Source organism: Bidens hawaiensis, unplaced genomic scaffold (assembly GCF_021521415.1).
Source record: "Bidens hawaiensis isolate Kalapana, Puna unplaced genomic scaffold, B.hawaiensis_p1.1 tig00026827_1, whole genome shotgun sequence".
Taxonomy (NCBI): domain Eukaryota; kingdom Viridiplantae; phylum Streptophyta; class Magnoliopsida; order Asterales; family Asteraceae; genus Bidens; species Bidens hawaiensis.
In genome coordinates this window covers 66,314-88,729 of record NW_027494316.1, presented here as the reverse complement: position 1 = coordinate 88,729, position 22,416 = coordinate 66,314, and the positions used below count along the sequence as shown (strand labels likewise).

General features: G+C 38.4%; 1 protein-coding gene across 1 annotated transcript; it reads right to left on the bottom strand.

Moving 5' to 3' along the window:
• Window positions 1–16,106: 16,106 nt before the first annotated feature.
• LOC143574060 (uncharacterized) lies at window positions 16,107–16,496 on the bottom strand. Its single transcript, XM_077058784.1, has one exon. It carries the CDS (start codon window positions 16,494–16,496, stop codon window positions 16,107–16,109), a length of 390 nt encoding a protein of 129 aa, XP_076914899.1.
• Between the last annotated feature and the right edge of the window lie 5,920 nt (window positions 16,497–22,416).

Here is a 22,416-nt window from a genome sequence, read left to right as displayed (position 1 = left end):
AGCTTATGTATGTCTTCTTCCTCTTCTGACTCTTCATCATCCTCCGTTCTCTTTCTTTTCCCAAACGTTCTCTCTCGAGACACCATCAACCGTCTCCCCTCATTCATAATCTCATCCAAATCGGAGTCAGCCATCGACGTAGCTGCTCTAGTCATACTCACACCCGAACCCTGTGCAGCCGAGACCTGCACCTCTTCAACTTGATCCATATCAAAATAACCTTGACCTCCAAAAACAGCGTCAAGATCTATATCCTCAGCAGTTGATACAACAGGCACAGCAGGAGCAGGAACAGCTTGAGTTGCTCTTGCCTGTTGCGGTTGAGGATCTCTGAACTCGTCCCCACCAGCAGGAACATACTCTGGGTTAATTAAAAACCCAAACAGTGGAGTATGCCTGGGACGACGTTCAGGGTTGCTCCTCGCACTCGACGTGCGGCATTGAGCAAAGATACGTTTGCTCACCGATTCCACGTATCTTATCGGGCGTCTCTGAGGTAGATTCGGAGCGACATGGTTCAATATCATCTGGATGAACCGTGGGTACATAATGAACCGCTCCCGAGACATCGCCCTTCTTTGTCTATCAATCTCGTAAAAGACCATTTGACTGAAGCTATAACGTTTGTTATAGGTCAGTGCAGTCATTGCAGACTGCATGGTCGCACCCATACCATCCGTGCCCGCCTTCCTCCCAGACATGCACACTATCATAACGTGCATGAGGAAGCGCCACTGATCTAGAAGGAAACCCTTCCTCCTCTGGGTATCACCTAATGGACAAGAGTAGCCCATTCGGAGAAACGCTCCATCACGGAACGGAGCTACGGACTCAGTTGGGTCGTCCCTAGTCTCTTCACCGAAGCGTAATGCCACCCGGATCTGTTCAGAATTGAACTGAACCTGATGATTGTTCACCGTCGCTCGCATGACCGGGGGCTCAACACGACAGTCGTATTCGACCGTCTGCCAGAAGTCTTTGATATTCGGCAGAGATATCGGCAGAGTGTTTGTTATGGCATGAAAAATCCTCGAGCGCAAGAGGAAAGTTATGATCTCGCGGTAATCGTCCACACCGCTCGCCTCTGGGTCTAAAGTGATGTACATATTGTGACCCGGGAAAAATTGTCTCTGATTGTCACCATCATCTCCTCCTGCACCACCAGCACCCGTTATCGCAGCCATATCTGCAACAAACGAACCAAGTTAGATAAATGTTAATGAATAGCACAAGTTCGCTTTGTTACCATGAGCGAAGTTGTGATAAACTCTGTATAGGCGAAGTTAAAGGTGAGGCGAAGTTGGGAACAACTTCGCTTCAGCTTTAAGTTCGTCTAATTAATATTAAGTAAAAATGATCTAGGCGAAGTTAATGTTAACTTCGCCTCATCACAACATCGCCTCAGGCGAATTTAGGTTTCAGGCGAAGTTACGGATAACTTCGCCTCAGTCGAACTTAAGCTTCGGGCGAAGTTACGGATAACTTCGCCTCAGGCAAACTTAAGCTTCAGGCGAAGTTACGGATAACTTCGCCTAAACCCTAACTTCGCCTGAATCTGAAACGGCGACAGTAAGATACTGCAAACATCGAAATCCGATGTTTCGGCTAGTTTAGACGATTAAGGACCCTTAAAACAAGCTTTTTAAGGACATGTTGACGATCAGTATGGTGATTAACACGTAACAACAAGTTTTGAAAATCGGTTGAATGTCCAACGATTCGAGGTTAATAACCGGGTCGAAACGACCCTTGATTAGCATGAAAGAACTTGTAATATATGATAAAACAACATCTCGAACCTTTGATCGGTGTGAAAATCGGAAATAAATAACACGTAATCGGTGTAAATATCAAGTTCGTCGGAAGATGTTCGCTGTGGATATAAGTTCGCTGATATAATGAACAGTTTGACTGTTGATAATCCTTATATATGGGCGGAGTTATACAGGCGAAGTTACTGATAACTTCGCCTGTTCAATAACATCGCCTAAAATTTTAAAATTTAACCCTTAAAATGTTAACAGTTATCAATTAAGTTATAAATTTTCCTTTAAGAAATAAATAACATGATCAATTCTAAGTAACCAGTTAAAAATTCATAAAACTATCTAAGTACAAAAACTTAAAAAAAAAATTAAAGTATAAGGGATCAAATTTCAGTCTCGATAGGGACTACTACGTTTTAGAAAAGATCCGAACAGGAATCACACTAACTACGTGACTGTCACATAGATCCGTGTTTAGCTGTATTATGACATATATAGACAGGTTGTAAGCAGGTATAACTTAAGATGGTTTTCATCGTTTCTGTGATACGAGTTATATTCAATTAAGCCTCAAAATTTAAGTGGGCAACAACTCAGAAATATTGATGCCTCATATCTATCCTCAAAGCGTATTTGGCTTTCCCCAAGTCACCCCGAATTGACTTCGACCCATAGTGTCTGATTAAACATGTAAGTACTCTTCTTCTGGTCCCCGTTCTTCTTATTGCTCTAAGATTGAGAAGTCTTGATATTGTGTCATCTCTAAAATGTTTCAATAAATCCAAATTTTTTTTTTTTTTTTTTTTAATAAACATAGACTTCAAAGTAGAAATTAACTGCAAGTCCCGAATCTGGATCACTGCAGTATCTTGAGATGCTATCTTTACGGGAATCAGAACACACACGGGCTCGTGTATGACCGGGTAATCGCTTTTCTGCCTATCATTCGGAAAGATACATATGAAGACACGCAAAACTCTTAAGGAGTTTCCACGTAAAATCAAGTAAATTTAGTTTGTATCACATCTACTTTTACGCACCATAAAAAGTTACCATGACATACAATGACTGTCCTAAAGCCTTTTAAGCCTAATAACTTCACTAGCTAAGCACACAGAATTAGTATACTATCATTTTCCAAGGTTGGATCAGTTTTCCATTTAACACAGCTAACGAACTTCTTACGAAGTAACAGACTTGAAAAATAATTTCATTTCCCTTTTCTTTCAAAAATTTAACATTAATTGCCCCGACCAAAACAAAGTCTTCAGGTAAACGGTTATCCCGAAGATCCAATGGATCAGCTGGACCGACCACATACTAGTATGTGTCCTGCTAACTAAGTATGATCGACCAATTTTAAGCGAAAGAATGAAAAAGTCATCATAAACCGCCCCGGTCACTATCAGTAATCTGGTTAATGGCTATCCTCAAAATCTACAAGTAGAAAATGAGGACCAAAACATATCCGAAGACAAGTCCTTCAAACTGATGTAACCGACATATTTTTAAGCGATTAGTGACGTTTTTTTTTTTTTTTAATAAACAGGAAAGCATGGTTACTCGGGATTGATCATCCCATTCAGTTCAATAAGGTTTTGAAATCTGGATTTGTCAAACGCTTTAGTGTATAAATCAGCGAAATTATCTAGCGTATCCACCTTTTCAAGTATTATCAGTTTCTTCTCAGCACAATCCCGTATGAAATGATGACGTATGTCAATGTGTTTAGTTTTACTATGTTTCACGGGATTGTTAGTGACTGAGATAGCAGCTGTGTTATCAATGCAAATAGGAGTAAGTAAGAAATTCAGACCATAGTCGCGCAACTGTTGTTGTATCCAAAGAACCTGAGAGCAGCAGTTGGATGCTGCCATGTATTCTGCCTCACAGGTTGAAATTGCGACTGAAGTCTGCTTCTTGCATTGCCACGACACCAATCTGCCACCAAGAAACTGACATCCTCCAGTTGTTGACTTTCGACTCTGATTGCACCCTCCATAATCAGAATCTGTGTAAGCGACCAGCTCCAAGTCTCCTCCTCTTGGGTACCACAACCCCAGCTTCGGCTTGCCCTTGAGATACCGCAGTATCCTCTTTGCACCTTTCAAATGAGATTCTTTTGGATTTGCCTGAAAACGTGCACAAAGACAAACAGCAAACATTATATCAGGCCTAGATGCAGTTAAGTACATTAAAGAACCTATTATTGCCCGATATTGAGTTGGGTCCACATCTGCATCACCGTCTACTTCAGCACCCAATTTGTGATTGACGCAGATTGGAGTATCATATGGAGAACTATCCTCCATCTTGAAAGCTTGAGCACATCATGAACATACTTCGTCTGATGAATGTACATCCCGTCCTTCTTCTGATCAACCTGCAATCCTAGAAAGAAAGTTAGTTCACCCATAGCACTCATTTCAAACCTTTTCTTCATGACGGCTTCAAACTCCTGACACATGGAGACTTTTGATGCAGCAAAAATACTGTCATCCACGTAGACTTGTACCAGCAGGAAGTCGCTTCCATCTCTTTTGAAGAACAATATGCTATCAATTTTCCCTCTTTCAAAACCATTCTCGAGCAAGTAATCCGATAAAGTTGCATACCAGGCACGAGGTGCCTGATGTAATCCATACAACGCCTTGCTCAATCTGTACACGTGATCTGGATAGTCTGGGTCAGGAAAACCCGGAGGTTACTCAACATACACAACCTCATCAACTTTCCCATTCAAAAACGCACTCTTCACATCTAGCTGAAACACCTTCATCTTTTCATAAGCAGCAAACGCCAAAAACAATCTTATGGCTTCCAACCTAGCGACAGGAGCGAACACTTCGTTATAATCAATCCCCTCTTGTTGATTAAAACCTTTAACGACTAGCCTCGCCTTGTTTCTTATAATAATCCCCTTATCATCTCTCTTGCACTTGAACACCCATTTTGTGCCTATCGCATGCACATTCTTTGGTTTTTCAACCAAAGTCCAAACTTCCATCTTCTCGAATTGAGCCAACTCTTCTTGCATGGCTTCGACCCACGAGCTGTCCTTTAAAGCCATTTGATAATTCTTCGGTTCAATCTGGCTTATAAAGCAGGTATACAGGCATTCATTGATTATTCCAGTCTCCTTAATGCTTGTATAAACACAGGTATGTTCATTCAAGCTACTTCTCGTTTGTACACCTGAGGACACATCACCAATCACATTATCCAAAGGGTGATCTTTATGAATTCTCGTGGTCGGAACAGAACCGACATGCAGATTATCTTCCAAATTAGAAGAGATCTCATCAATGGTTGTTTCATGCTGAGAGTGAAAAGGATTGATAAATTCTTCTTCAGCAGAGGCAGCAGGGGTACCGATAGTGTTTGATGAGGAAGGTTGACATTTTTCAATCAGCTGTCTTTGCAATAGATTTTCTTCCTCATCGAGTATCATCTTTGTCGCAGCTCTTTCTTCTTCTTCAGAAATTTCCAAATCCGGTACGTTAAACGACTTAAAAAGCTTAACATAGTCGAAAAGCTCAGCAGGTCCATTGCTTGGTTTTGGCGGTTGGTAACTTGTGATGTCAGTGTTACACACCACCTCTACCTTGCAAGTCGAAGTATTGAAGACACGTCTGTTGGGTGTACCAACAACATAACCGACTAAGATTCCTTCATCGGCAACTTCGCCAAATTTAGAGTTTGTCTTCAAGATCGAACAAGGGGACCCGAATGGTTCAAGACCACTCAAGTTGGGCTTCCTTCCATGCATAAGCTCGTAACACGTTTTACCAAGTCTCTTAACGGTTAACACTCTATTCAGAACATAGCAGGCTGTAGCAACTGCTTCAGCCCAGAACATCACAGGAAGCTTCAAATCTGCCAGCATAGTTCTGGCTCCTTCAATTAAAGTTCGGTTCTTCCTTTCAGCCACTCCATTCTGCTGTGGAGTATACGGAGCGCTGTATTGATGTTCAATTCCTTTCTGAAGACAGAAGATCTCCATTTCAAAATTCTTGAACTCCGTCCCATTGTCACTTCTGATGAACTTTACTGTTTTACTCATGACGTTCTCAACTTTGGTAATCAAATTCTTCACCATTTGAGCCGTCTCATCTTTCGATTTCAGAAAATATACCCACGAATATCGCGAGTAGTCATCAGTGATCACCAAGCAGTAAGAAGTACCTCCTAGACTTTTTACATTCATAGGACCGAAGAGATCCATGTGAAGCAGTTCTAGAGTACTGGCAATTGAGTTGACCTTCTTGGTGAGATGGGATTTCTTGTGTTGCTTTCCCTTCTTGCATGCAATACATTTGTCTTCAAAGTTAAAACTTTTCAAGGGAACGCCCATCACAAGCCCATTTCTGACAATGTGGTTCATCTTCCGAAGATGAATGTGCCCCATTCTCCTGTGCCATAGTTCGGATTCCGATTCGCTTGCTTTCGTCATTAAACATGATTCTCCCGTGGCCATTTCAGTAGACCTCATATCCATCACATAAGTATTTGTATCACGTGGAGCTTTCATCACTATCCACTCATCTGGTATTTGAAAACCAGGCTTCAACACGATCGCCTCATTCTTCGTGAAATGAACAGTGTACTCCTTATCACAAATCTGCGACACACTCAGCAGATTGTGCTTCAACTCTTCTACAAAGTTCACATTCTCAAGATTTATTTTCCCATTGGACACCGTTCCTTTTCCAGTAATTCTTCCTCCACTTTCACCTGCAAAACTAACTCTCGCTCCTTGAACAGGTTTTAAGTCGTGCAACAAATATTTGTTACCCGTCATGTGCCGGGAACAGCCGCTATCTACAATTCAAAGACTGTGGGCAGCCCTGTTCAACTGTTCCTGCACAATAAAGCAAAGGATTAGAATCTAGGGACCCAAGACCAATTGGTCTTGGATCTATACATCCCGTACTTCTGCTTTCCAAAGTTAGCATTTGGATAATTCATGTCAGTCCTATTAGAAAATCTCCTTGGAAATTGAGTGTGAGGCCTTCCAAACCTATGTATATTGAAAGTATTATATCTTGCGGTTTGGTTATTAGCATTGTTAAACTGAGGTCTGTTTCTGTGAAAACCTGAATTAGTTACATTTCGAAACTTTGAAGGGTTTTCATTTTTAGCAGTATTAAAATTACCATTAGACTTATGCTCAGTTTTAATAGGTCTCACACCTCTGAATTTCGGCGTCAGAGGACAATCTGCAACAAGATGTCCTAACTTATTACACCTAAAACAACACCTATACCCCAATTTCTTTTCAAAGGTTGTTTTGGATGTAGAGGCTGTGTTACCGGCCGTTCGTCTCACATAAGGTGGGACGTACGGGTTGAGTGGAGTACTCCTTTTAAAAGTTTTATCTTTTTCTCCACCAGTGGGTAACATTACCTTCTCTTTTGTCTTACCTGATTCGGACAACTTATCCGAATCTGATGAGATTGGACTCGTAACAGAAATTTTTTCACTTGAAACAGGCGAACTCGTTTCGCCACTACTAACACTTGGTTCTTTACTCGTAACCTTGATCGGATCTGTCTGAGGAACTTCAATATCAACAGATTTCTGAACACTAGGGTTAAAAGTGTAATTATGGTTATAAGGTGGTGGAACCTCGTGTTAACCAATTCCTCCTCTCTTTGTAGAGGTACCTTGATCACTAACAAGGTGATCAAGAATAGCTGAGGAATTTCTGAACTGTTCAAGTTTTCGGTTCAGTTCCACCACTTTCACCTGGTGGTCAGCAATCTGCTTTTCTCGTTCAGCAATCAGTTTAGTCTTTTCTTCTAAAACCTCATAACTTAGATCAATTACTTCAATTTTTTCAGCGAGTTTCGTTTTTAAGCTTTTAACATCTTTTTCACACGCTTTTATTTTAACTTTGTAACTGTTTTCTCTTGCTTTCATAAAGTGATGATCTTCTTTAAGAGTTTTAAATTCAGCATCTAAACGAACATACTGATCAGTTATGGTAGCAAGCTGCTCAGACAAATTCTCACATTTAGTACAAATAGATTTAGAACTTACCTCGGAGACTTGATCATTGTTATCTGCCATGAAAGCTTTTTCTTTACCAGTAGCTTTCACTTCTCCGGTAGTCTTCTCACGTTCTTCATTCTCAACCTTAGCCATATTTGCCTGTTCACTAGTTTCATTCGAATGCAGGTTCCAGTTGTATTCACCTGCTTCTCTGGACAACATGGCATTGATTTCCTTATTATTCCCAGTGTACTGTGCAGACCTGCCCTGACCACGTTCAACTCGCTCGTTTCTGCACTCTTTGGCAAAGTGCCCGTTTTGTTGACAGTTATAGCACCTCACCTTAGACTTGTCGAACCCTGGCCTGCCACCAACAAACTTTCTCCCCGTCTTTCTCATAAACTTCTTTACTCTCCTCACTATCATGGCCATCTGCCATTGTAAATCCATTTCCTCCAGATCATCAGCATCGATCTGGTCATAGTCTTCATCCAGCATCGCTGGATCAACAACCTTTCCTTGAATATAGTTTTCATATGAAGCAATAAACGAAGCATAGAGGCCAAACTGCTCTTCAGCAGATTTGACGCTCATTGGCATCTTAGTGTAATTATTGCTTGAGGAACTTGAAGATCCACTACTCTTGCTTGCTGTCTGTTGAGTACCACTTGATCCACCCGCAACAAAGCAAACATCCCCATTTGAGTTTACTGACACTTGCCCCTCCTGTGAAGAATTGGCACCCGACTCACCCTTCGAGTAGTAGGCGGCAGAATCAGTCTTTGAACTTGAATTGGAGTTTACTTTAGCACCGTACATGCCTGGATCTTGAACCTGATCCATAGATGTTTCTTTTCTTACCATATTAAGCTCAAAAGTTCTGAGCTTGTTGACAGTGGTTTCAAGATCATAAGTAGGGAAGTCCTTGTCTTCCCTCATTAGCACAGTATACATCTCCCATTTTGGTGGGAGAGCATCGAGAAGTTTTTCCACAATCTCTTCTTCTCGGTAGGAAATGGAGTAGTTACTCAATTCAGTCATTAGATGATAATATCGAGTGATAATATCATCAAGAGATTCGTTCTTTAAGTACTTAAAGACTAAAAATTGAGTCTTGAGCAACTTTATCTTTGAAGCCCGAATACCTACATTCCCTTCAAATCTGCTCTCAAGAGCTTCCCAAAGCTCTCTAGCTGATGTATACTTTCTGAACGTATGGAGGATCTCCTGTGGAAGAGCCATTGTGATTGCAGCATGAGCCTTGCTTTTGGCTTCATACATCTTTTTCTCCTCCTCTTCCATTTTACTGTATTTCTTGATTTGGTCTCGACCCTCATACACCATGATTGGTGGAATATATCCATCTTGGATGCATACCCACATTTTCGCATCCTGGTACTTAACGTATTGTATGAACCGATCCTTCCACGCGACAAAATCGGTTCCCTTCAGCAACCTTGGAGCCTTTGTAGCTGACCCCGCTTCAACTTCCATCTTTACAAGCTCCGAAATGTTGATCGACGACATCCTTCTTGAAGACTTAGAAACCCGAAAAATTCTGAGTAGGCGAAGTTAAACAAAAATTCCTCTGAACAGTACTGTAGGCGAAGTTAAGGATAACTTCGCTTAAGTAATAACTTCGCTGGATTCTTCTTAAATTCGCGTGACTGGGCGAAGTTGAGAATAACTTCGCTTAGGGTAAGCGAACTTAGAAAGTAGGCGAACTTGAAGAAAACTTCGCTGAGCTAGGCGAACTTGATGAGAACTTCGCTGAGTTAGGCGAAGTTGAGGAGGTAGGTGAAGTTGTGAATAACTTCGCTTCTCCTTATATCTTCGCTGAAACCCTACGTATCCTGACGGCAACTTCGCCTGATGAACAGCAACTTCGCCTGACGAACTGAAACTTTCTGCAGATCTGAAAATCGGATTTTAACGATGTTTTTGACGGTTTAAAGGCTTAAACACACTGGTAGGAGGCTAGAATGAGCAAAAACACCACAAACTCGTCCCGTGAATACCCGAAATGAGACGAATTCTACACCCGCGTGAATATCCCTAACCACACAATCGAGCAAACGCTCTGATACCAATTGTAGGTTCCCTGGACGGATCACACGAGATATCCCGATATACACAGGTGCGGAATCCCTGTGTAGATCGTTACGGACGTAGAATACAATCACACGAACACACGAACACGATACGAACAACTACACGTTATATTAATAACTCGAACCGTGATACTTACAGACTCTCGATCTCACGTCACTTGACTCACTGAATTACACGTAAACTGAACTACTCTATCAACTAAAACTCTAACTCGTAAACAGTAAGCCGTACACTATATAAATACACGACAACTTCGCCTCAGGCGAAGTTGTCCATAACTTCGCTCGTTCAACAAGTTCGCCTAGGCGAACTTGTCAACAACTTCGCTTGGTTAACAAGTTCGCCTAAGCGAACTTGTCAACAACTTCGCTTTAACAGACAAATACACAAACAATATTACAGACTCGATTACAGACATTAGACATATGAACTATTGACATCTATGCACCAACACCTAGTTCGTTAGTGGTGACTTAACGAACTAGAAGGCAATTCGTTAATCCATTTCGTTAAGAGGAAGTAACGAACTAGAAGCAGTTCGTTAAGTCATTCGTTAAGGATAAGTAACGAAGAATCTCCAATTCGTTAAGCAGTTCGTTAAGGGAGAACTGACAAATGAACCCCAAGTTCGTTAAGGGTTCAGTTCGTTAAAGGTTCAGTTCGTTAAGGGACTAGTTCGTCATAAAGGTCCAATTCGTTATGAAAGAGGATGAACTAGTATAACGAATCAGCTAAGGAAAGATAACGAATTAGATCTGGTGCTAGATAACGAATTAGACTGTGATGTGATAACGAATTAGGCAAAATTTGTTATGGAAAATGTGATGGTGAATAAAATAATAATTTAAAATCTTAATGTGAAATGTCTTATTTAATAGAAATAAAATTTTTCCAAGCTGACCTGGCAGCTCGACCCCATCCAGGGGCTCTGCCCCTTGGACCCTGCTAGGGGCTGCCGCCCCTAGACCCCGCTGCAAGGGGCGCTGTCCCCGGACCCCCGTTTGTTGAGGGTTGTAAATAGATTAGAAACGCGATATGGATAGTGATAGTTAATTGATGTGTGTATTTGCTATACAGTTAGTCGTGCACAGCTAAAGAAGGAGTAATTGTTAACCGAGTTTAGGTGAGTTTCTAGCCCCATTCCTTGTTATATTTTCGGGGCTGTGTGCATACTCGATGTGAAGTGTGAATACACTTACCTTAAGTGGTAAGTGTATGCTATAATTTTTGATGTGAAATATTTGCGTATGTTATGAATGGATGTCTGTTGGTGCGTGAACGATCTTCGGATATTCCACGCGTAGACAGGGAAGGTTAGTCGGTGTGCAAACGATCTTCGGATATTGCGCGTACCGTCATTCGGGAATGATCCCCAAGTGGTTATTAGTGTGTATAATAATAATACTAATAATAATAAATAAATAAATAAACAATTCCTTGCATATGTGAACAACATCAATTAATATAAACTAGTATAAGTGCTTCTTCGATCATGCCACTAGATTATGGACATGTCTACTCGAACGAATTCGCAACCAATAAACAACACAAAATATAAGTAACGATTGTATCTTTTCGAGTATGCCACTAGATTCGAACATGTCTACTTGGATAGCGTATGATCATACGATGAGGATGAGGATGAGAATGAGATACCAACCAACCATAAAAGTAGTAAACACATAATTCACGTAGCATTCAACAAACAAGCGAGAAATATCGCAACCACGCAAATAAGGGAATTGTATTTGAATGAAATAATATAATAATAGTAAATAGCTTAGTACGCATAGTGCCCCCAAAACAAAATAGAAAAAGGGTATGTGATTACTCACCTTAGAGGTGAGGTAGAAGGTAACGAGGAGGCGGTTAAACTGGACAAGTTAGTTAGTCCTTTGAGAAGTCTAGACAAATTATCCTAATTTAAAATTATAATTAAATACACAATCTAACGAAGTGAAATGGGAAAGACATGAAAAGTAATGTTTTATAACGGATTTTGGATCAATAAGACGTTTAATATATTTTACGTTACTTTTATAAAAGTTGGATTAAAAGCGTAAGCAAATAAAATATCATTACTTTTTGATTTTTAAATAATAAAATACTAATTTATATATATTAACGAAAACTTGGTTTCAAAGTTTCGAGATGATAGATTCGTTTAGTTGAGTAAAAACTATTCTTAATTTATTTAGCATTTAAAAGTTAGGTTTTATATAAATTTACAAATGCATGTAAAAGTTATATTAATATATACATGTACGGAAACGTTAATCGAGATTTTTTTTAAACAAAATGGCAAAAGACGTCCTTTATGTTTGAACATTTTTTCGATAGACGTCCTTTAGCAAAAGAAATGGCAGAAAACATACTTCACGTTTCAAATCTCTTTCACGTTAAGTCCTTAACTCTAACCCAGTTAAATTGTCCTGTTAAATCTGATCATGTGCAAAACACATGAGGGTATATAAGTCATTTCACCATTTTATTTAAAGAATATTTAAAAACATTTAAAATTATATAAACTCTCTCTCTCTCTCTCTCTAAACCACAATAATCAACCAATTAGCAATTCTTACAGATCATCGCATAATAACTGATACACACAATCATTCACCCAAATCTTGAAATCAATGACACGCATATCTAACCCTAATAATGTAAATCACAGTTCAGATCAATATGATATTCATCTGAATATGATACGAATGAGAATAGATCTGAAAAGTGGGTTATAACCTTAATTGAATTGATCAAGGCTTGATGTAGAGCTCCTCTATTCCTGCAATAACCATGATGAGGGTACGAAAAGCACCGAGACATCCTCTAATTATATCATATCAGATCCAATTGAAAAAATTAAACAAGCCCTAATAATAATCAGGATAATAGAATCGTAGGGGTTAATTGATTAAAGATCTGAGTGAGTCGATTTGGGTTGATTGATTAATAATCGGTTTATTAAGGTTTGTTTGTTTGTTTGAGAGAGATAGAGAGAGAGAGAGAGAGAGAGTTTATATATTTTTATATGTTTTTAAATATTCTTTAAATAAAATAGTGAAATGACTTATATACCCTCATGTGCAATACACATGACCAAATCTAACAGAAAAATTTAACTGGGTTAGAGCTAAAAGACTTAACGTGAAAGAGATTTGAAACGTGAAGTATGTTTTTTGCCATTTCTTTTGCTAAAGGATGTCTTTCGAAAAAACGTTCAAACATAAAGGACGTCTTTTGCCATTTTATCTTTTTATTTTAAGGTTTAACGAGGTTCGATTCGTCAAATGATTGAAAATTATATTAGCTTTTAACATATTTAAAGGATAAATAATAATGTTTAGTTAAAAACAAAAGAAAAAAATAATATTAAAAACAAGTGAAGCTGGGACTCGAACCTGAACCAGTGACTAACACGTGACTAACACGCTTGAAATTTCGTTTGATTATTTATGAACGCCAAGTATTTTGATCACAATTCCTCCAAGAGTCAACAAGTCCTAAATTGGACAAGATCAAGCCTTTGTCAATGTTCACTGGCCAAGGGCTTCGGATCACGACAACAAATCAAAGCCAAAATACAAATCAAATACTCAGATATAGATCAAATTGGAGGATAATTGACGGCTAGGGTTTACAGCTGGAACACGCGGTCAATCTTCCACTAAACGACTTTCTGAGTTGAAATTAAGTGAGGGTTTAGGGTCGGAATGTTATAAAGACCGTGTAGGATGAATTAATTGAGTTATATGCGTGTATTTGGTTTTGGTGTCGGTTTGGCAGTGGTTTGTTATTGTAATTCGCATCAATTAGCTATTTATTGGCATGTTTAACATTAGATTGAACGCATGATTGATTAGTTGGCGTATACCAGTGATCGATTCCGGATTTGATTTGACGGATCAAAAATGAAGCAAAAAAATAGGGGGGAGTTAGGTCCGACGTGGGGAAGAAGAAGAACAAGAAAAGAAAAAAATTAAAAATATATTTACACTTTAATCCCCTCGCATTAGATCAGTTAGTTAAATTGGATCAAAACACAGTTAAGGCTGGTTTTTGCACATGATGGTTAGTTTTATAAAACATCTAACGAATAGATGAACCGAGTAAAGCAAAATGGAATTTATGCAATAAAAATAAAAAAGTAATAATATAATTAATAAATCGTAATTTAATAACGAACATCCGAATAACAATACATAAATAATATAAAATTTTTAAACGAGCCGAGTTTTCGGGTCTGAAAATTGAGAAATGTTACAGTTGGAATCTATTTCAAGGATGTGACCTGAACTGTTGACTGCACATTTTGGTGCCCGGAATGGGCTATTTCAGTTGCTGTACTTTGTGTGCTCGAATAACAATTTATAGTTTGACTTGGGCTGTAATTTTCTGCAGATTCTGGGCCCCTCGGTTAACCTTATGGGCTGCTGTCAATACTAGGCACATTCTCAATAGGATTTATCAATCCAAGTCCAGAATGCACAAAATTTCCCCAGACATATGTGAGCACACCCAGTTCACTCTCGTTTCTTTCACCCCGGTTCATTCCAGTCCCAACCTACTTCTTCGTTAAAATCACGTCCCGACTGACATGAATATTTTTGGTTATCAGGTCGTACAAACGATATGCCTTTGAACCCGGTTCAGTTCCGAGATGAACTAACGGAGTGGACCGATAATCAAGCTTCTTTAAATTTGTCACCACTTTTGCATATGCCAAACACCCAAATATTTTTACATGGCTTACACTCGGTTTTTTACCCTTGAACTTTTCATATAAAGGGTTTAATTTAATAAAGCATGGGTCGGCACTCTATTTCTTAAATACGCTAAATGGCGAGCTGCTTCCCCCCCATAAATAATTTGGAACTTGGAATGACTTCATAGTAATTCGAGTCATCTCCATATAAATTATGTTTCAACGTTCCACCACGCCATTTTGTTGAGGCGTATAACGCGCAGTGAGATGTCAATGTACTCTGTGGTCTTCACAAAAACCGTGAAACTCGTGTGATGTTAACTCACCCCATGTCTGTTCGGAGCGTTTTAATTGTCTTTTCGGTTTCTTTCTCAACAAAGACTGTAAACCTTTTGAACTTCATGAATGCATCACCTTTTCCCTTCAACAAAATAATCCACATATATTGTGAATAATCATTAATTAAAACAAATATGTACATAGTACCACCAAGTGTAGTCGGTGTTATGGGCCCGCATAGATCACCATGTACGAGTTCCAAAACCCGGTTTGCTCGATACGTAGCTGCGTTTCGGAATGCATTCCTCGTTTGCTTCCCCCATCAAGCACGACTCACACAATCTGTCTTCATGTTGGATATTTGACAATCCATGTGCCATCTATCTTTTTGCCATGGTTTTTAACTTTTCAAAACTTATATGACCGAGACGAGCATGCCAATTCCAAGTATCTTTCTCGATCATCGTCTTTAGACAAACCGGACTACCAATATTTAGCTTTATCTTGTAGAACCGATTATTTGACCTGCTTACCTTCATTAACAGTCGACCCTCAATGTCATGCATAGGCAGGAACTCGTTTTTAATACGAACATCACACCTTGACTCGGTGGCTTTTCCGAGATTGATTATAGTACTATTCAATTCCAGTATGCAATATATCTCAGTCATTAACCATTGTTCTCCTGTTTTTTTCTTGAAATCAACGCTTTCCCTTTAATATCGACACACGAACCATCAACAAACCTAACTTTTCCAATTACTCGTTCATTTAACTTCGAAAAAAACTCATGATTTCTCGTCATATGATTACAAGTCCCGTTGTCCAAATACCAAGTGTCTTCCAACTTGGTACCGTTTTTATATAGATCCGCTCTTAAACGCTCCTCGTTGAAGTGGACCGTTTCATGCATATAAACGACCCCATTAGCTTTTATTGGTTTCATCTACTTTTGCCTCATGTTGTTTTGGTGGTTTTCGGTCCAAACACATTGACGCAAAGTGTCCGAGCCGGTCACATCTATAACACTACACTTTGGATCGATCTTTCTTAGGCTTGACGGTTCCTGAGTTGGGGGAGAAAGATACTTGGAAGTGGCATGCTCGTATCGGTCATGTAAGTTTTGAAAAGTTAAAAACCATGGCAAAAAGAGATATGGTACATGGATTGTCGAATATCCAACACGAAGACAGATTGTGTGAGTCGTGCTTGGTGGGGTGAAGCAATTAAAGCAACAATGTGTTATACCTTTAAGGAAGGCTAGTAAGAAACGTCTTGACGAGCTTCGTCTCATCCACAACCTCACCAAGTGATGAAGATCTTGAAGCAATACCCGACAACCTATTGGAATACTCATCAATGGTTTCCATCTCCTTCAGTTTCATGTTGTCAAGTTCTTGAGTTAGGGTTTGCAACCTAGCCTCCCTTACTCGGTCATCACCAATATGAAAAGTTCTAAGTTCCGCCCATATCTCCTTGGCGGTAGCCATGTTCCTGACTTGCATAACCTGATCTTCGGGAATGTCTTGAAATAAGATAGCAGCAGCCAAACTATTATGTTTGACATCTTGCGATCCGGGACCAATCGCATCCCAAACCCCATGTACATTAGAAATTGTCCTCATCTTCATAGCCCACATGATGGAATTAATCGAGTTTAACATAGGGCGATGAAGAGCCGACGTCCCACCGTCCTTATCCGCTCCTAATGCCTAACCAGAACTCAATTCAACTATATTTGACCTTCTTCATGTTCGACTGTACTTCTGATTAAAAGACTTCGATGTTGGTGGCTCTGAATCCAGAACGTGACCTTAAACCCTAGTCACGCTGCAGCTACTCTCTTAACCTAACTTCGGGCATCTCATCTGTTGAATCTTCATAGCAGCATGTTTGATCAGAACTTCAAGCTCTGATAACAATTATGGTATTGAACTGATAATAGAATCATAACAAATAAAAAACAGAACGTAATGTCAACTTACAAATATTATAAATTAGAAAATCAACATCAAAAAAATGATTACAAAGGAGAGTATTTATAAGAACTAGATAAGTCATAATTCTACTCAAACTCTAATACAAAAAGATGCAAACTATCTTTATCTAATATTTTTAATAGCTAAACCAACATGTTTATTTATTCGTTAATTTATTAGAACGAGTTTGATTATAACTTGAAATCCTGGTTTGGCCCAACTCACCGAAACTTGTTCGATGATTCCCAACATCTTTAATGTAGTGGTAAAAAAAATTAATTTGTTAATACATATCTGCCTTTTGTTGTTCCATATTCGCATTTTCAACATGAATATTTTTCCTTTTCTACACATTCATGAATGAAGTGGTATCTAAGCTTACATTAACGTACATGCTTGATTCTCTCATGAAATATATGCTAGGTTTTTCAATAAAAAGATGGTTGATTTGTTGTCCACACGAAGTAATGCTTTGTCATGCTTCCAGCCGCTTAATTCGCTCAACATGCTTCTTAATTTCAATGCTTGGTAAGCTGCTAATGTCGCTGCTAAAAATTTCGAAAGATGCGAGTTTTATTGTCCCTTGGTTATGACTTGACCATGTTGTTGGTGCATCATTAAAATAGAATACTATACTCCTGGTTTGTTTCTATCATCAAGATCTACCCCGCACAACTACTATCACTATAGCGATTCGTCCAGTGACATATATATTCTGTACATTATGCATTTAACAAACATGTTAGTATTTTTATCATCACCTAGGATCATATTATACATCCTTGGGGAAAACATGTCTAAACATATATGACACCCTACTTCTATACACTAAGAAAAGTTAATGTGGGGATGGTTCACGTTTCCTTAAATATTTGAGGAAGCTAATAAACTACTTAGAGCATTCCTATCCAATCCACCGTCACTAAATTTAAAATTACACTAAAAACACTACATTTCTCTTTCCTTTACAATTAAATAATACTTTTTATACCTTTATAATTACATTTTCTCTCTCTTTCACACATAACCACTTTCAACAAAAATTAAGAAATTATAGGGGATGAACAATAATTTTTTCAAATATACAGAAAAATCATACATTTTCTCTCTAATGTACTCACAACACCCTAAATCACTCCCTAAATTATAAAAATCACACTCACCAATGGGTCTCTCATCTCCATCTTTAAAATTTAATAAAAAAACACAATTTTATTTAATTTATACATCAATTTCTAAAATCCTCCCCCAACCCATTCGTCATTCTCATCTCTATATTCTTTGTTTGTTATTTTTTCTATTTTTTACATTTATAGTTTTAACTACTAACTATTTTGTCTTATTATAATTTTCAATATAAATTGATTTATAATATTTACTTATAGAAGGGTAGTAGGAATTAGGAAATGAAGTTTGTGGCAATGCTATAAATTTGGAGGCTTTGTGTACCATTTCACTAAAATTTAGAATTGGAGTTTGGAGATAGGGAACTGGTTGGAGTGGTTATTTAGATGAATTTTTTTTTTTAATTTTTGAAATGAAGAAGGGTATAGGGACCTATTAGGAATGCTCTTAGCTCATTCTTTTGACAATAAGTGAAAACAACTTAAAAGACTAACAACCAGATAATTTTTAAGCATTTGAATAAAATCACCTATGTGATAATTCCACTTTTAAAATGGTAAAATTATTAGCACCATGATTACTTCATAGTTCATATGCTTTTATGGATTCTCTCATCGGATTCTAAGTCTTCAACGGTTACGGTGTTAATAGTTCTTGGTTGATTTCACTTCCATTCTTCTTAATTATATATAGAACTAGGTTTAATAACCTGCGCGTTGCGCGGGTTTGTGTCCATAACAAAGTTGAGGGTAAATAAACATAAAATAAAAGAGATGAAAAAAATATAAGATTACAATCAATTTTCACCATATTTACCGTTAAGTTATCTTCCACACATTCGAAAAGTATAAATGCCAGCCCATCAAAAATGTACTACAAGACTACCAAATGACATTGTTGATTCTTGAAATTCACCCTACAAAACGAAAAATTAACGATTTTATTCTAACTAAACAAAAATGATCATATTTAGTGTTGGGCCTAGATTAAATGGTATGTACTTAGTTTGTATTGTTATGGGATTGTGTATGTAAACCGATATCCTTATGGATCTCGGTGGGCTTTTGGGCTATTGTTGGGCTAGCATATTGAATACCCTATATATAGAACATGATGTATAGGGTTTTGAGTGGTTCATTCACTTGTGGTTTTGACCGTTCATCTTGACATATTGAACGAGATTTGTATTGTGCTTAAGCACCCGACGTTCAATATAACGTGTGTTTTGAAGCAATTCATCGTGTTCTACGTGTTCATATTTCTTGTTCTTGAATCGTCTACTGTTGGATTTCCGCACCAACAGTTAGATACGTTGATATCATAATTGAAAGATCTGTCTTGGACCTTACAATTGGTATCAGAGCCTTAGACCTTTTCAGGCTCGTTATTGTGATATCAAGGATTCAAGATCTTGATTTCTTGGTGGTTGTGTTACTCATTCCGGCGATCTGCTCATCGGAGAAGAGAAGATTCGTTTTTGGTAAAAGATTGATTTTGGTTTGGAATCAAATCCCAATTTTCTCGGAAGCTAGTTTAGATTTAGATTGGATTTCGGCCTAAAATTAGTGTTCGGGGGCAACTTTTGATCGTTCTCGGCTCAGAATAAGTGTTTTCGGCTAAAATTGTTGAGTTCTCGGCTAAATTGCCAAGTTCTCGGCTAAATTGTTGAGTTTTCGGTCAACAATTCCTGTTCTCTGTCAACTTTTGCAGTTCTCGGCTGTAGTTCTCGGTCAACAGCTGGGTTCTCGGTCAACATACAATAGTTCTCTATCAGTTTGACTGGTTCTCGGTCAACTCTTGGTCAACAATATCTGGTTCTCGGCCCAGTGAACTGTAAACTTTGTTTGGGCCTGACTAATTTGATTTGGGCCGTGTGCTTAGACTATAAAACTTTTTGGACTAAAATTATTCATGGACTAACTTAAAATGGATCAGTTAACAAATGGCAGTGGTTCAACCAACGCTTCACTCTATCAAGAGTTGGACTCAATAATGGGGACCACCACTCGTATACCCCATCTCTTGTCTCATAAGGGGTTTAGTGAATGGAAGTTTCGTTTTGAGAAATATGTTAAGATGAAGGATGTCAAGGTTTGGAGAAGTATTGTTAGGGGACCTCAAAGAATCACGTATCAACGTGCTAACTCAACTCAAGTTATTGTGAAGCCAGTTGCTTTGTATGATGATGATGATTTCGCTAAAGTTGAGGAGGATGAAAAGGCACTTTCAACTTTAACCATGGCACTCTCACCTGAGATTGCCCTTGGTTTTAAAGAATTGCAATCTGCTAAAGAATTATGGGCGGCGCTGATTGAGGTGTATGAAGGAAATGAAGACATGAAAAGAAGTCGCCAAGACTTGCTATGACAAAAATTCAATATGTTTAACCACGTTCTAGGAGAGTCATTGGAGACTCAACTCCAAAGGTTCATAGCCCTGATGACTGAAATGAGATCCGCAAGCATATATCTAGCAACCTCTGAGATAAACAACAAGCTGGTGAATTCGTTGCCAAAGAGTTGGGATATGAATGTTGCTGTTATCAAGAAGACTAAATATCTCAACAGAATGTCTCTCTCTGAGATGATGGCTACTATCAAGGCATGTGATATGGATGACAAGCAACGTGCAATAAATCATGCAAACTCCTATAGTGCAGCTGGGTATAACGTTGCTTCCAACAATGCCCTCATCTCTAAAGACAGTTTCTCAATGTTCAAGGCCACTCAATAACCACCTCGGGGAAACTTTCAAATGTTCACATCCACTTAAGGCCAACTATCTTCCATTCCACCTTAACCAGCTCCAGTATTATTCACTAAGTCTGGTCAATCTTCAGTTGTCAATGGAAAATCTACATCCTCTGGTGTTACTTATGGTCAGAACTACAGTCAGATTCCTTCTATTCCAAGAGAGACTCAGGAGAATATAGCTCTAATGGCATGATTCATGAACTGTTATAATGCATTTCTAGCAGGAGACTTGGTTCAACCTGTAGTTGCTGCTGAACTCGATCAGATCCATCTTGACGATGTTGAAGAAATGGATATCTCTTGGCAAATCGCCATGGCAGTATTTCGGGCCAAGAAGTTCACTAAGAGGACGGGTAGAAACAACTGGAATATGTCTAATAATCAGAAAGTGGGTTTTAACAAGGACACTCTAAGATGTTACAACTGTCACGAGCCGGGTCATTTTGCTCGTGAATGTACTAACCCGGCGAAGGAAGGGAACACAAAAAGGGCGCTGGTTCCAGTGGTAAATTCTAGAGGAGAGGTTCGAGGTAGCTCGGGAAATGGTAAAAGGGGAATGGTTGCTCAATAGTTCTCTTGGGAGGATCAGATGGCTGCTCTCAACATTGGAAATCATACCGCAAACTTCGCAAGTGTTGAAGACACCGGAGAAGAAAATGCTACTGAGGAGAAAATCACGAAGCTTCAGTTCGCATATATGGCTTTCACTTCTCCAAATTCATCTGAGGTAAGTTTTTAACCTTGTTCTCTAGATTGTGTTGATAAGATAGAGTTATATAAGCTCCATAATGTAACTTAATTAGAGATATGTAAAGAATAAAATCTGAAAATTTCAAACTTAAGAAAAATGAAAAAGGCTTTCTAGATAAGATAGAAGCAACTCAAAAGGATTTGTCAAAGCTTAAGTCTGAATTTAGTATAAAATGCTGTCATTATATAGATTCCCAACAAGAAATTTCTAATTTAACTGCTAAACTGGAAGCCTCTAAGTTGGAAATTTTAAATCTAACTAGTAAATTTGAAAGGGCTGAACTAGATTTTAAAAAATTCGATGTTTCCAGTGAAGTAGTTAACTCAATGATTGAAAATCAATTATGGTGGAAAGAAAATGAGGGTGAGGGCATAGGATATATTCATGTTCCCCCACCCTATAACCACAATTATGTTAGTACTCCTGTTACCGAAGAACATGAAGAAAAGATAAAGGGCATGAAGTACGACAAACAAGATAAATGTGGTAAAGCTAGTCCTATGAATGCGAGTCTGTCCACTTCAGAAGTGAACGATTCTAACATGTTTACTTCATGTGCAGAAAAAGTAATTGTGAAGGAATGGACTGATGAGGATGACGACCCTTTTTTCGAGTTTAACAATGACATTGTTTATGATGTTTCTTTAAAACTACCTGTTTTAAATTCTGTTATTCCGACTGTTTGTGTGGGCTCTGTTTTAAAGAGCAATGATTCTTGTGTGGTTGATTATGTTAAAACTTTAAATTCAAATAATGTGGTTTCCAATAAAATTAAAAATTCAAAAAATTCTAACAAATACTCACCACCCAAATTTGTTAAAGAGGGATGCTCTAATGACAAACAAGGTGGTAAGTTCAATAATGTGAAAAACGATCCTCGTAATGTGAAGCAAACTGGTCCACACAACCAGTCCAGACGAGGAGTTGCCCAAAATGATTTATACATAAAACG